The 14,927-nt window shown below is 38.2% G+C and overlaps 1 protein-coding gene across 2 annotated transcripts in view; it reads left to right on the forward strand.

Annotated features, from left to right (window-relative positions):
- UTRN (utrophin) overlaps positions 1 to 14,927 on the forward strand; it is a 506,315-nt gene that overhangs the window by 240,506 nt on the left and 250,882 nt on the right. For both annotated transcript variants that reach the window (XM_067010961.1, XM_067010960.1), the window contains 2 exons: positions 1,052 to 1,257; positions 3,975 to 4,129. In XM_067010961.1, the coding sequence (XP_066867062.1) occupies positions 1,052 to 1,257; positions 3,975 to 4,129 (361 nt within the window). The remainder of the gene's footprint in view (positions 1 to 1,051; positions 1,258 to 3,974; positions 4,130 to 14,927) is intronic.

Below are 14,927 nucleotides of genomic sequence, written 5' to 3' on the forward strand. Positions count from 1 at the left end.
TAATTTACATTTTTCTGAACAGTCTTAAACTGATAGCTCTTATGGTTTACTATAACCCAGTATTGTTTGAAGAATTTTACCAGAAGGTCTCATTATGACTTAGCTGCAATGTTATTTTTTAGTTAAGTTCTTCTTGGCCTGGTACTTAACTATAGCCCTTCAGTCTTTCTGGCATACAAGGCATCTTCTAGAAGTTTGTTTCTAACTTTCTACCTACGTATTACGAATGGGTTGTTGAAGATATTTAAAGTTATTGCTTACTAGTACTTCCGTTCAAATCATGAATTGCCCCTGAAGTAATCAAAAGTTTAAGTTTCCTTAGATCTCTTTTTCCTTGACATATGTTAAAAATACAAGAGGAAAGAAAGTAGGGGGGAGAAAAGGAAAAGAGAAAGAGACAGAAAGAGAGAATGAAAGAAAGAGAAATAGAAACAATAAAAAAGAGAGAGGAAAAGAGCCCATATGGATTTTTTTATAATAAAAAACTGCTGGATACCTAGAACTTGAATCTAATTTACTTCTAGCATGTCTCTTGAATATATAAAAGCACTTCCTTTTAGAGAGGTTTCATGCTACAGTAAAACAAATGTGAAAAGTATTCTTAAGTATTTTATTTTCTTTTAAAAATCAATACTACCTTACAGCATTTCCTTAGAGGATGATAAGTGACTATATCTTTGGTCATAAAGTTCTATCATAATGTACTGTTAAAATCTACCTTCTTCAAACCAGGTTCTGTAAATATAAATTAGGTAGGAATTTATTTTCTTTATAATTTTTGGTTTGTCAGTTTATAATAGTCAGTATCTTTACTGTGAGATATTTTAATGCATTTAAAATAGAGTTTAGTTCAAGATTTTTTCTTCAAGGATGGTTTCAGAAATATATCAGTCATACAGTGTGGCAGACATAAAAATGTATGCACCATTTTGCCTCCTTTCTCTTTTCTCTATATAACCTTATTTGTGATGAATTTGGTATCAGGTATTTTTTCCCTTTCCTGATAGTTACTTTCTGGGATTTTAAAAAATATATATAATGCCTCCTCCAGTGGAAAAGGTCAAGAACCAGTGGGACAGCACCCAGCATGGTGTGGAGTTAAGACAGCAGCAGCTGGAGGACATGATAATTGACAGTCTTCAGTGGGATGACCACAGGGAAGAGACAGAGGAGCTCATGAGAAAATATGAGGCTCGCCTCTATATTCTTCAGCAAGCTCGAAGGGATCCACTTACCAAACAAATTTCTGATAATCAAGTAAGACTCATTAGATACTTTATGACATTACCAATTTGTGGGATGTGCTTCTTTTGTTCTGTCGATCACTGTAATTTTTAGGACCCTTGTCATAATGTTTTCCCAAGGGCTTAGAATGTACACTGAAATTTCTATAAAGAATTTGACCAGGAAGGTTTTTGAAAAATTTCTGGAGGCGTAACAAATAGAAATGTACACGTATCCTAGATTTATAGCTCGCTGACTCTTTGCAAATGGAACTTACCCATGAAGCAGCATCTAGAAAGAAAACATTTTCAGGATCCCAGGAACCCTCCTTTTGTTCCCTTCCATATCTACCCTGAAGGTCTTTTTTTATTTATGAAATCTCTTGAGACTTTCATTTGAGGGCTACTGGAGTGAACAAATCAAGTATTAAGTAAGTTTAGTTTCTTCTAATACCTTTATAACCAAACCATTTTATCAATATCCTTATAGCAGGTACCTTTTTTGTGGTTAGTTTGATTATAGAGTTGATGATATTGAACACTTATGGTATTTTTAAAGTGCTATTTTAAATCTCTACAATCGTAGAAAATATTCTTGAGTTGGAGGTTATGGTTGTTAGGTTATACTTCGGTGTAACATTTATTTACCCTTCAGATAGCATAAATGAAAGTGTATGCTTGTGAAGAATATACTAAAGGATATATGGGAAAAATCTCAGACATGAGAGTATGTTTTTATTCTTCAGACATGTAGACTTTCCATGGTTACAACTTAAAAAGCAAGTGGCCAGATATCCTGGTTTCCTGGATTATTCTCTGTGTTTATGCTATCTGCTGATTTGTCCTCACCAAATGACTCAAAAGTAGCAATCAGCAAAGCCCCTGGACACGTAACCAGAGGAATACAGTTAAAAGTGGTATCAATGTTTCAATCATCATATTCAGAATATTCTTTTCTTTTTTTTTTAATACATCCTTATTGGAGTATAATTGCTTCACCATACTGTGTTAGTTTCTCTTGTACAACAAAGTGAATCAGCCATATGCATACATATATCCCCATATCCCCTCCCTCTTGAGCCTCCCTCACACCCTCCCTATCCCACCCCTCTAGGTCGTTGCAAAGCACCGAGCTGATCTCCCTGTGCTATGCAGCTGCTTCCCACTAGCTATCTATTTTACATTTGGTAGTGTATACATGTCGATGCTACTCTCCCTTTGCCCCAGTTTCCCTCGCCCCCTCCGTGTCCTCAAGTCCATTTTCTATGTCTACGTCTTTATTCCTGCCCTGCCACTGGGTTCTTCAGTACCATTTTTAAAAAATTAATTAATTAATTAACTTTTGGCTGCGTTGGGTCTTCATTGCTGCGCGCGGGCTTTCTCTAGTTGCGGCGAGCGGGGGCTGCTCTTCGTTGCGGTGCGTGGGCTTCTCATTACGGTGGCTTCTCGTTGCGGAGCACGGGCTCTAGGCGCGTGGGCTTCAGTAGTCGTGGCTCACGGGCTCTAGAGCGCAGGCTCAGTAGTTGTGGCGCACGGGCTTTGTTGCTCCGTGGCATGTGGGATCTTGCCGGACCAGGGCTCGAACCCATGTGCTCTCCCTTGGCAGGCGGTATCTTAACCACTGCGCCACCAGGGAAGCCCTGTACTTTTCTTTTTTTTTTTTAAGATTTCATATGTATGCATTAGCATACGGTATTTTTCTCTTTCTGACTTACTTCACTCTGTATGACAGACTCTAGGTCCATCCACCTCACTACAAATAACTCAATTTCATTTCTTTCTATGGCTGAGTAATATTCCATTGTATATATGTGCCACATCTTCTTTATCCATTCATCTGAGGTATCACCTCACACGGGTCAGAATGGCCATATCAAAAAATCTAGAAACAATAAACTCTGGAAAAGGTGTGGTGAAAAGGGAACCCTCCTGCACTGTTGGTGGAATGTAAATTGATACAACCACTATGGAGAACAGTATGGAGATTCCTTAGAAAACTAAAAATAGAACTACCATATGACCCAGCAATCCCACTACTGGGCATATACCTGGAGAAAACCATAATTCAAAAAGAATATTCTTTTCTAATCAGCAGTGTAGTTCTATTCTGGAACTTTAGGGTGGATTTTTCTGCTGGTCGCTACAAAAATCATTTTAAGAACATTCATTTGTCATGTAGATTTCATGGGGAGTATCTTGATACAAGAACTCTCAGAGGTGGAAAAAAATTTATCAAGGAACCAATGCCTATGGACATACAGCATCAATTTAGTTTATTCAAGCAACTCTCAGTAAACCTTGCTTAGCTACTGGATCCACCCAAGCAGTTAACTTTGTAAACAGTGATACACAGTGATCCAGGGACAAGAAGACTTCCATGTTGTTGCCCTCTCCATATCTTCAAGCACATATAGAGGAACTAACTCTACAGTAAGTTCATTCCTATAAGATACATGTTCCTGTAAGGATCAGATATAGCAGTAGGAATGAAAGAAGACAACTGGTTTGAGGAAGTAAAACATAGCAAAGAAGAAAATATTTTAATGTTATCAGCTATGTACCTGATCACTTTTCACTTCCAGAATTATTTTTTTTTGTTTGAGCTTATATGCAAGAGTTTGTTTTATAATTTGTTTCCTTCTTTTGATATCTGTGTCTAAAACATTAAAATCTACTGGAAGGACCAGTGTTTTGGTCATACTTGTTATTGAGTGATCCAGTCTAACAGTTACATCTGAAATTACACCTTAGATGTTGCTTCAAGAACTGGCTCCTGGTGCTGGTATCGTAATGGCATTCGATAATGTCCTGCAAAAACTGCTGGAGGAATATGGCAGTGATGACACGAGGAATGTGAAAGAAACCACGGAGTACTTAAAAACATCATGGATCAATCTAAAACAAAGGTAATGCTAAGGCCCTGGCAGGTGTATGTATGTATGTATGTTGTCAAGTTGAGAATTTGATTGCTTTGGCTTTCTCATGGAACCTTGTAGAACAGGTCACATATTTTATTATTATTTTTAAATTTTTATGCTGTACTGAGTTAGTATTATCATACTTAGTACAGAGTATATATTTATACATTAGGTACTTGAATTTCTGCAATGGAATTTTTCCTTAAATGAGTCTAAACCTTGCCCGTGATCATTTTATGTGTTCTGATTTTCTTATGCCTCTTGGCATTGCCTAGAGTACATTTTGTAGTACTCTGATGGTAAGGAACACTTAGGTATTACAGAGGCATCAGGGTAATATTATCCCCAACGGTAATTAAAACAGTATGCTATTTGGTCAGGTCATCTGCGGTTTTGGCTGAAAACACATGGATCCACACTAGACTCCTGAAGTGTATGTTGGGCTTCAACTAACTTATTACCTTTTCTTTTCATTACTCTTTCTCGTCACTATATTTGGAACAGTCTAAAATAGCATACGTGTTTATAAGAGAAATTTTTCTGTCACTTGAGCATCTAGAATTTGAGGCACTGTAAACAATGGTTAGCATCTCTTTAAGATTGCATATTTATATTCATCATCAGTAAAAAAGTGTTTGCTTCCTGCATAGTACTGTGAATACCTGTGTCTAAATGAAATTATGGTTTCACACATCTTGAATATTCAGATGCAACTGCCTGAAAGCTAACTTGGTATCAAAACCACATTTATTTTGCAGTGAATAAAATGGATAATATCAGAACACTTTATGATATATATTACTGGTAATAAAGTATGGACATGCATTTAGTAACGGTTTGATATGGAGGTATTTTGTACATTTTTAGAATATCATTTTTAGTTAGAATCTCTAATGTAAATTTTGGGAAACTCAAAGAAAAGAATTATGAGTCAGTATGTGAACATGAATGTGTGTTGCTGCATATCCCTAGGATTCTGGAGAAAATAAAGACAAGGAGAGCAAATACAAAACTTCAAAGTGTTTGAAGCAGAATATAGTTATAATATTGGTCTTTCTAGCATTTTAGTACAACTGCTTTTCTCTTGTAACGGGTAATTTGGATCTAGTAAGAATCCCAAAACTAAGGCAAGGAAGAGGAGGAATTAAAAACAGCTTTAGGGCTTCTCTGGTGGCGCAGTGGTTGAGAGTCCGCCTGCCGATGCGGGGGACACGGGTTCGTGCCCCGGTTTGGGGGGATCCCACGTGCCGCGGAGTGGCTGGTCCCGTGAGCCGTGGCCGCTGAGCCTGCGCGTCCAGAGCCTGTGCTCCGCAACGGGAGAGGCCACAGCGGTGGGAGTCCCGCATACCGCAAAAAAAACAAACAAAAACAAAACAGTTTTAAAGTACAAATTTCTAGTTACAAGATAATTTCTAGGGATGTAAGATACAACATGATGATTATAGTTAACAATACTGTATTGTGTATTTGAAAGTCACTAAATCATAAAAGTTATCACAAGAAAAATGTGTAACCATGTGTAGTGATGGATGTTAACTAAATTTACTGTGCTAATCATTTTGCAATATATACATATATCAAATCATTGTTGTACAGGACCTAAAGCTAATACAGTGTTGTATGTCGATTATATCTCAGTTAAAAGACCCAGCCTTAACATTAAGAGAGATCGTCCTTAAGCATACTTTATCTATGTGTTTCCACAAATTCCATCTACTGTAAGAATTATGACTTTGTTTTTATTGTAAACAATACCAGAAAAATTGATCACTTAGGAATGTGTGGCTAGCTTTATTTAGCAACTCCAGTTCTTTTTTCGCTTTTACTTTGTAAATATTTTAAGACAGCCTACAGCAGTGGTTAGATTAGATGGAAGAGGCAATTAAAGATGAATTATATTGGGCTTCCCTGGTGGCGCAGTGGTTGAGAGTCCGCCTGCCGATGCGGGAGACACGGGTTCGTGCCCTGGTCCGGGAAGATCCCACATGCCGCGGAGCGGCTGGGCCCGTGAGCCATGGCCGCTGGGCCTGCGCGTCCGGAGCCTGTGCTCCGCAACGGGAGAGGCCACGGCAGTGAGAGGCCCGCATACCGCAAAAAAAAAAAAAAAAAAAAAAAAAAAAAAAAAAAAAGATGAATTATATTCCAGGGTGATCTTTCACTTAGCATAGCTAAGACACGCACAGTGTTCCAATTTTATGGTAGTTACAAGTCGTTGTCTTTATTCTATTTTCTTTCTGCGTTTTAGGGGACATAAGTAAACATGTTAATATTTAGACATGGTTTAGGTATATTATTATCTATAAAGCAGAGAAAATACAACAAAATTGTGGCTCACAGGATCCCATCACAGTGATAGTTGGGTTTTCTATGTATTGCCAGGATTTTCTCTTTTAAACTCAATGATATTTACAATTTTTAACTGTTTAATTGAAGATCTTTCTGAAATATACAAATCTTTCCTTGCCTTCTTTAGCAAAGTACATGAACCTATGTTAAACCTTTTTTGAATTCTTGGCATTATTGTTATGAAGAGAGAATTAAGGAACTATAAGAGCTGTACCTGACCTTACAGTTCGTTTAAACAAGTGTTTCTCAACCTTTTTTACATTATCCACCCTGCCTAAGGAGCCTTTTCAGATACCTGCCCACAGGACATTTTAATACCGTGGGTATCCTGTGTATCTGTTTCTTTACTTTATAGTTATGCTTTGTACGTAAAAAGAGTAGATTTTTCCCGCTCCCCTCCGCCACCTCGCACCACCAAGAGCCATGTATCTCTTCCATCGAAAATGCTTGGCTTACTCTAATGCTCCCTCAGACAAGTTAAATGACACGTTCAAAGGCACATGGCAGAGCCAAGATGATATTTTTCTTTATTAAATTATGAAATTGCTCTCCACACTCTGAAGAATTGGTGGTGAATTTTTTCAGGCTGCTATACTTTGTGAGATTTTGTGCTTTGTTTTTAGCGTATAAATTTTATTGGGCATCTCCTAATTGTCAGGCTCTGTGCTAGGCTTTTCACTTGCATTATTATTATTTTAAAATTATTATTATTTTTTTTGCGGTACGCGGGCCTCTCACTGTTGTGGCCTCTCCCGTCGCGGAGCACAGGCTCCGGACGCGCAGGCTCAGCGGCCATGGCTCACGGGCCCAGCCGCTCTGCGGCATGTGGGATCCTCCCGGACCGGGGCACGAACCCGTGTCCCCTGCATCGGCAGGCGGACTCTCAACCACTGCGCCACCAGGGAAGCCCACACTTGCATTATGTTATTTAGTCCTCTCAACACCCATAGGAGATAGGAAGAATTTTCATCAACATTATATCGATGAACAAACTGAAGTAGAGAGAAGTTAAGGAACACCCAAGATCACACAGCTCACACGGGGCAGAGCTGAGATTGGAATCCAAGCTGTTTCTCACTGTGCAGTTGGGCTTTTATCTTTCTTTAAAAATCGCTTTATTTTTCTTCTTTGCTGTCAGAACTTCAGCTATTGCTGATGACGGTTCTGTGTACCCATCTCTCAGATCTTTGTGATTCTACTTACTGGTTCTTATCTGTGTTGAGTTTAGAAACCAGATCTGATTAAAGATATGGGGGCCTCTGCTACGAATAAATGTAACTCTGTCCGGTACATGGCCATTGTGTCTGCTGTAGTGGCCCTGGAGCACCTTTACACCATGGCTTTGCTCTCATCTCCCAGCCGTATTCTGAATGTACGTTGTAGTCAGCCAAATTCTGGAGGGGTGAAGGGTTATTTTATTGCGCATGGAACACTGTTATTGCGGTATAATATATGAAATTTAATATCAGCATTCAAAGGAAATGTTTTGTCTGAATTGCAGTTGGACTAAGTCATTTGGCCATTCACGATCCCTTATCTACCACGCCAAAATCCAATACTCACTGATAATAGAAAGCTTTGAATTGACACGAGGCTATTTATTATGGTCTTTATTTATCCCGCTTAGTGTGAATAGCCTTGTTCCTAGCTGCAGAAATATTAATGTGTTTGCTGCCTCAGGGCATAGGTGGGGTTAACATGTCATTTAGATACATTCATAAAAATAGTTTTCTAACGTACACGAAATTATTAATTCTTAAACATAACTGGCTCCCGGTATTTTGGATTCTGAAAACAACAGGTCTGTCTCTGACATTTTAAACTAATTGACATATCTTGACCACTATTCTTTTTGCTGGTGAAATTTTTTTCTTACATCTCTTAATGCCAGTTAACAAATTTTGTAGTGCAAATTGAGATAATGATAATTGAAATGGGCTTATAGTAACTCTCAGAGTGTAGATGCCTCATGTGGGTCTGAAATGTTATTTTAACCCTGGAGTGCATATGTTCATGTGTATATGTATGTATATACACATACACACGTACTTGCACACATACATATACACACACATAGTTATTTATCCTGAAATATTATGAAGGAAACGAGACAATATAACTTTATGTTATAAAGAATATCCTATAGATCATTAATTATTATGTATTTTTCTCTTTGCCCTCCATCCCCCGGAAGCCATCTTTTGCTGCCTACTTTCAGGCATTTCTTGGTTTGTACAGGCAGGACGAAAAGCACACTGGCTGTGGTATCTGGCAATCCTTGACTAACATCCCAACTTATTCACTTACCATCTGTGTGAACTTTGGCCGAGTTATTTCAACTCACTGAATCTCACTTTCTTGGTTGTAAAGCAGAGAACATATCTAATGGGTAAGATTATTGTTAGGATCAAGAATTAGGTATAAAAGTTCCTCATACATGGTATGTGCTCAACAAAAGTTTACTCCAAATTATCATCATCTGCTCTGTCATATTATGTCTTCCTTATAAATCCGTTGCCCTTTGGTCTGTTGTACAGTACTGTCTATGGTTAAATTAGTGGAAGGTTTAGTCATCGTCAATTGTTTGTCTGTAGTCATTTTGAATAGTCTCTATTTACATTAATGAGAAAATAATTGGTTATCTGATTTACTGAGTGCAGTATAGATATTCTAAATGTTTATTACCAGATGAAACTTTTAGAAAATGCAGTTTTCTTGTTTAGTGTCTTAGTCTGTTCAGTCTTCTGTAACAAACTCCACAGACTGGGTGGCTTAGAAACTACAGAAATGTACTTCTCAAACTTCTGGAGGCTGGAAGTCCGAGATCAGGGTGCCAGCATGGTCGGGTGAAGACCCTTTTCCCGGTAGCAGACTTCTCCTTTCCCTATGTGGCAGAAGGGGTAAGAGAGCTTTCTCAGGCCTCTTTTATAAGGTCATTAACCTCATTCATGGTGGCTCTGCCCTCAAGACCTAATCATCTCGCAAAGGCTGACCGACTTCCTAATGCCATCGCATTGGGCATTAAGCTTTCAACATAGGAATCTGAGGAGGACAGATACATTCAGACCATAGCAGTTAGTAAAATCATCACAGTTGCTGAATTTACATTGCATTTCAGTGTTTTCTGCCTAAGCAGAAGTCTAACCATCCTGGAAAGAAAGGGTGTGGTATTTTTAAAAGTTTATTTCATGTGAGAGCCACAAATACAGATTTATCTAGTGAAGGAACTTTCTTCTTTAGAAATGACACTGTCTTTCTAATTAGTGTTCACTAACTTGTTAATAACGTCCTGCTGGATGTGTGGAATGCACATAGTTTACAAGGGGTTATATAAATATTGTGTATACTAAAGACTGAATTTGTGAAGCCCTTGATTATTTTGAAAACATTACATTCCAGAAATTTGAATTTGCCTTTGATTGCTTTCCCAGTTATTTTTATTGTATATTTTGAAACTTTCATTATTTCTGTTATTACTTTTTCAGCAGTGATTGTTTATTGTCCCAACTGACTAATAAAAATGAAATGTTCTTCTTCAGCATTTATCCATTGTTTGATTTGGCCAGTTTCTTTGAACTGTGGTCAGTGGAGATACTCATGTGGGGATTGTGTCCAATGGCCTGACATCAACCTGGCCCATCCTTTGTACTCTTAAAATGAATGTTTTAGCAGCTGTCACTCCCAAATTAATGAGCTTAGGTGAAAAGTACTGGTAGCCATGTCCTTTGAGCCTGTACGCTGGTATGAGGTTCAGAGATTTGGGTCAGTCAATTTGATTTATCCTCTCCGAAGCTTACTTCTTTCCCTGAATGTTACCTTTATTTTCCAACCTGTTTCTTTTATTTTCATTGCTAGCATTTCGTTTTTAGTTTTCCCTCTGAGCTGGGAAGGGAACTGGTAAAGAAGAAAAGTGTAAAAATTATACTCTTCTTTATTTTCCTTTTTTGTTATATTGTTTTAATATTTCAATTACTGTTTTATTGCCTTTGAAAAAAATTTACTAATGTCTTTGTGGTACATACCTAACAATACTAATGTTTTCATTTTGTACATATCAATCTCAATCAAGTAGTTATTTTCTTAATGCATTTAACTCCATAATAAACAACCTAAAGGACCAGTGCCTGTAGCCTTTGTCTTTGCTTTCATTTGTTCTTTTTTCCCATGAGTTAGTTAATTAAATGTTTATTTATTTAACCTTATCTTTGTCAAGCTCTGTGATCAGCCCTGAAGCTTCAGCCGTAAACAATGCCCTGTGCCTACCCTCCAGGAAGCTTACCTTTCATAGGAAGAGCCAGGTAGTAAAAAGAAAATAATACATAATTATAGATGATGATTTTGGAGGCAAAAGAAACTAAAGAGGTGCTGTGTAAGAGAGGGAATTATTTAGCTCGGCTAAATTTAGAAAGCATAATGCAGAAGGCAGCATTTGAGCTGATTCAGGTTCAGAAGAACCATCTGAAAAAAATTCTAGGGTCAACAGCAAAGGTAAAAGTCATGAGGCAGGAAACATCATAGAATGTGGTTGAAATATAATGAATAAGGGGGCTTAAGAAGTGGTAGAAGAGGGAGGCAGAGGCAACATCATGCTGAACTTTATAAGACATGGGAAAGGGTTTGGATATTGTGAAGTACAATGGAAAGCTATTGGAATCAGTAAGCAAGGTATGACACTATCTAATTTATAATATTCAATTGAATCTCCCTTGGTCTTATGAGGAGAATATATTTTAGGGGTGTAAGAGAATAATTGGGACAGCCAGTAAAGAAGTGATTGTTGTGTTCCAGGTGAGAGATGGTGGGTATCCTGGGATATTGTGTGCCAGCAATGGTGGAAAGAAGGTCATGGCTTTGAGATGTACTTCGGAAGTAGAAAAGATGTTTGATGGATTAGATATGTAATTTGGGGGAGTGGAAACCATCTAAGATGGCACTTTGTGAAAGGATGAGTGGTAGTACCATTCACTGGAAAAGGCTGTGGGAGTTTCTGGGAGAAAAAATTCAAGAACTGGATTTTGACATGCTCATTTGAGATGCCTATTAGATATCCAAATGTATAGGTCAAATAGATAATTGGATATGTGAATCTGGAACTCAAACATTCCAGAGCTCAGATAGGAAGTGGGGAGTTCTAAGCATCTACAGTGGAGGTTAAATCTGTGGGATTGGATGAGATCACTGGGAAAAGAATGAAGATGGAGAAGAGGGAGATGGATTGAGTCCATAGAGTCTAGGGTTTGGTAATGGAGTGAAAAAAGGACAAGAGAACAGAAAAGGCTCAGAAAAATCTTCGAATGAAGTAGAAACAAAATCCAGGTGTTCCGAAGTATAGGGAAGAGAATATTTTTAAGAGGGAATGGAGAGAGGATAATATTTCTAAGAGGGAATCATCCATTGTGTTTAATTAGGTTGAGAAATTTGAAAAGATGACACAACACCATTCCTGGAATTCCACACTTTGGAGAGTCTGGTGATTTTGAAAAGAGCAATTTCAAGGGAGTAATGGGGTAGAAAGTAGAGAATGAGATCAAGTTGGGGACATAGAAATGATTTGTGGAAAGATCACTAGAGAAGTTTGTTGTAAAGAGGGGCAGAGAGATTAGGTAGTACCTGGAAAGCAATGAAGGTTAAAGAGAGGTGAATGACTTTTCTTTAAAATGGGACATGAGAAATAAAGCATGTGTGTATGCTCATGGGAATGATCTAGTAGAGTGATGTCAGACTGAGGTGACAAAGGAAGAGGAAAGAAGTCCTTCCGTTGATAAGGTGAGGTCTGTAGAATTGAGTTTGGTAAGAGCTGGGATGCTTTTTCCTTTAGACAGGAAGGACAGCGAGAAGATGAGTGTAGATGCACGTGGATTGGAGCCTTAGTAGCGGGAAGATGACATATTCTCAGTGCAACGACTTCTGCTTTCTTTATGATCCATGAGGCGTGCTCTCAGTGAGGCTGGAGGTGCGACTGAGAGAAGTTTGAAGAAAGAGGATCAGTTGTGGAATCTAAGTGGGTGGGACAGAGAGCTTCCTAGGGGAACTTTAGTGCTGGGCAGTGATGAGTGCCTATCTGTGATTTATTGTAATAATGTAAAGGAAAGATATCCCTGTTGTGGTGTTCTTTAGCAATGTGTAGCTACTCGGAGGCAAGTAGAAAGAATGCAGATGAAAGTCAGACGGAGAGGGAGCAGGGGAGAGGAAGATATTTGTAAGGTAGTGGAGACCCGGATGCCACTAGTCCATAATGGTGTCTATCATGTCCCTTTCCCTGGGAGGTGCAGTCCCTCACTGGAGCCTATGGCTTGGCAAGCAGGTCTTGAGTTGGATTTCAGACTCCACTTACCTGTTGAGGCAGTGAGCAGCCTATGTGCAGTTACCATGGACCTGGAGGTCAGTATATGAGCATAATGGAAAATGTCTTCTGCTTTGAAGGAGTAGGATTTTGCCTGGAAGATGAGAGAACAGCGGCTTGGAAGTAGCAATTCGAAGGAGGCAGACCCTTATTCCAACAGTTGTTCATCACGAGGCATATAGGGCCTGAGAGAAAAAAGAAAAAAAACTTCGTTAAAAGTCAGCTGACAAATTGATGGCACTAGGGAAACCAATTTCACTTAAGACAGGGTAAAAGGATTGATCTGAGGAATCTCCCAATCGTAGAATAGGTTTCCAGGCTTAATGGAAGAAGCGTTTTGGAGGTAGATTGGGGAAGGTATGGAGCAGTATTGGGGTTATGGTCCGGTATTGGCTGGCTAAGACCAAATATCTGGTAGTGACTTAGTTAAAAGGGAAATAGGATGTGATGTGATAAATCCTCACACAGGAACAGTTCTGTCTTGAATATCAGGGTTGCGGGTACCTCTCTTAAGCTTCCCAAGTGGTGTGGTATTAGCAGCTTAGAACAGTCTCCTTGAGTTCCATGGAGTGAATTTTTAAGTACTTGATGATGACCCAATCTCTATGCAACAGAGACTGGTCACAAAGTACCATAGATGGTTGGGGGTATCTCCAGTGACTAATTCTTCATTAAATCCACCGCATTAAAGTGTGCTTTAATATGTGTCCTAGCTAAATGATACTTTATACACCAAAGGACAAATTACCTTGTGCAGGTACTCAATGGGAAGCTTAAAGAATTGTTTCATTGTAAGTTTTTTACATGCCACTCAAACTACTGATGCTACTATTTTCCACTCTAGAAGAGATAAATATATTTAAATCTCATGTAACTGTAAATGTCACCTTTAAAGTATACCAAAATTTAGCAACATGTATCTGCTGGTTTGCTAAGACACTCTTTTCCATTGAAGTCTTAAAAAAGAAAAAGACATATCTATTTGTGTTCAGACACTCTTTTGACCAATTATAAGCACAAGCACATTTGATTAAACAATATTATATCTTGTAGCTTAAAAATGAAGCATTATTTAACATTTAAAATAACATTTAAAAAAAGTCATTTGTATGGGTGGCCATGTTTTTTAATGCTACAAAATGACTATAAGTTATTTTGTAGCCTATCATAGTTGCTTTTATAACAGAAATCTGTTTAAAAGCTAAGAGTTTACATTTAAAAAATCCAAGTTCCCTTTAATAAAAGCTATTATAAATCTGCCACACATGCATTCTTTAAATCTTTTATGAGAAGTTACTTATACTTTTGGTCTGCACCATTTCTTGCATTAAAGAATTCTATAGTCTGCTACTTCTGTTTGAAGTAAAAAAATTTTTTTGCTAAAATTATCCTTTTAAACTTCAAAACTTCTATCTTTTAGGCTTTCAGCCTATCTTTATTCTTTATGATTTGTGGGTTTTACAAGATTTTTTTAAAAAAAATCTTCTCTGCCTTTGTCTAGTAGCCATAATTTTCTGAACTTAAGATCATTTCTTTTTCTTTGCTAGTGCTCCTCCGTTTATACTCTCTCATTTGCATTTCTCAGAACTTCCTCCAGCTCTGTTCTGATCTTGAGATGTAGCAACCAGAACTGCCAGATAGAAACACTGCACTGAGAATCGTAGACTAGTGTAAGTTCAGTGCTGGATGTGATCTTAGGAATGAATCTTCCACATTAGTGCTTCCCAGCCTCTTTGCTGTCTGCATACCACATATCTATTCCCATCAGTAAAGTTTCATTTACATGCAGTGATCCTTTTTTTAAAAAAATTAGGGGAAGGATTTCTCTTTTAATATTTATTTATTTGTTATTTAGGCTGCCCTGGGTCTTAGTTGCGGCATGCAGGATCTTTAGCGTGGCATGTGTACTTCTTAGCTGCGGCATGCAGACTTTAGTTGCGGCATGGATGCGGGATCTAGTTCCCCAGCCAGGGATTGAACTTGGACCACCTGCATTGGGAGCGTGGAGTCTTACCCACTGGACCACGAGGGAAGTCCCTACATGCAGTGATTCTTAATGAAGCTGAATTTGAAGCTAGGGATGGAGTGAGAATGGAG

This window comes from Kogia breviceps, chromosome 13, assembly GCF_026419965.1.
Source record: "Kogia breviceps isolate mKogBre1 chromosome 13, mKogBre1 haplotype 1, whole genome shotgun sequence".
NCBI lineage: Eukaryota > Metazoa > Chordata > Mammalia > Artiodactyla > Physeteridae > Kogia > Kogia breviceps.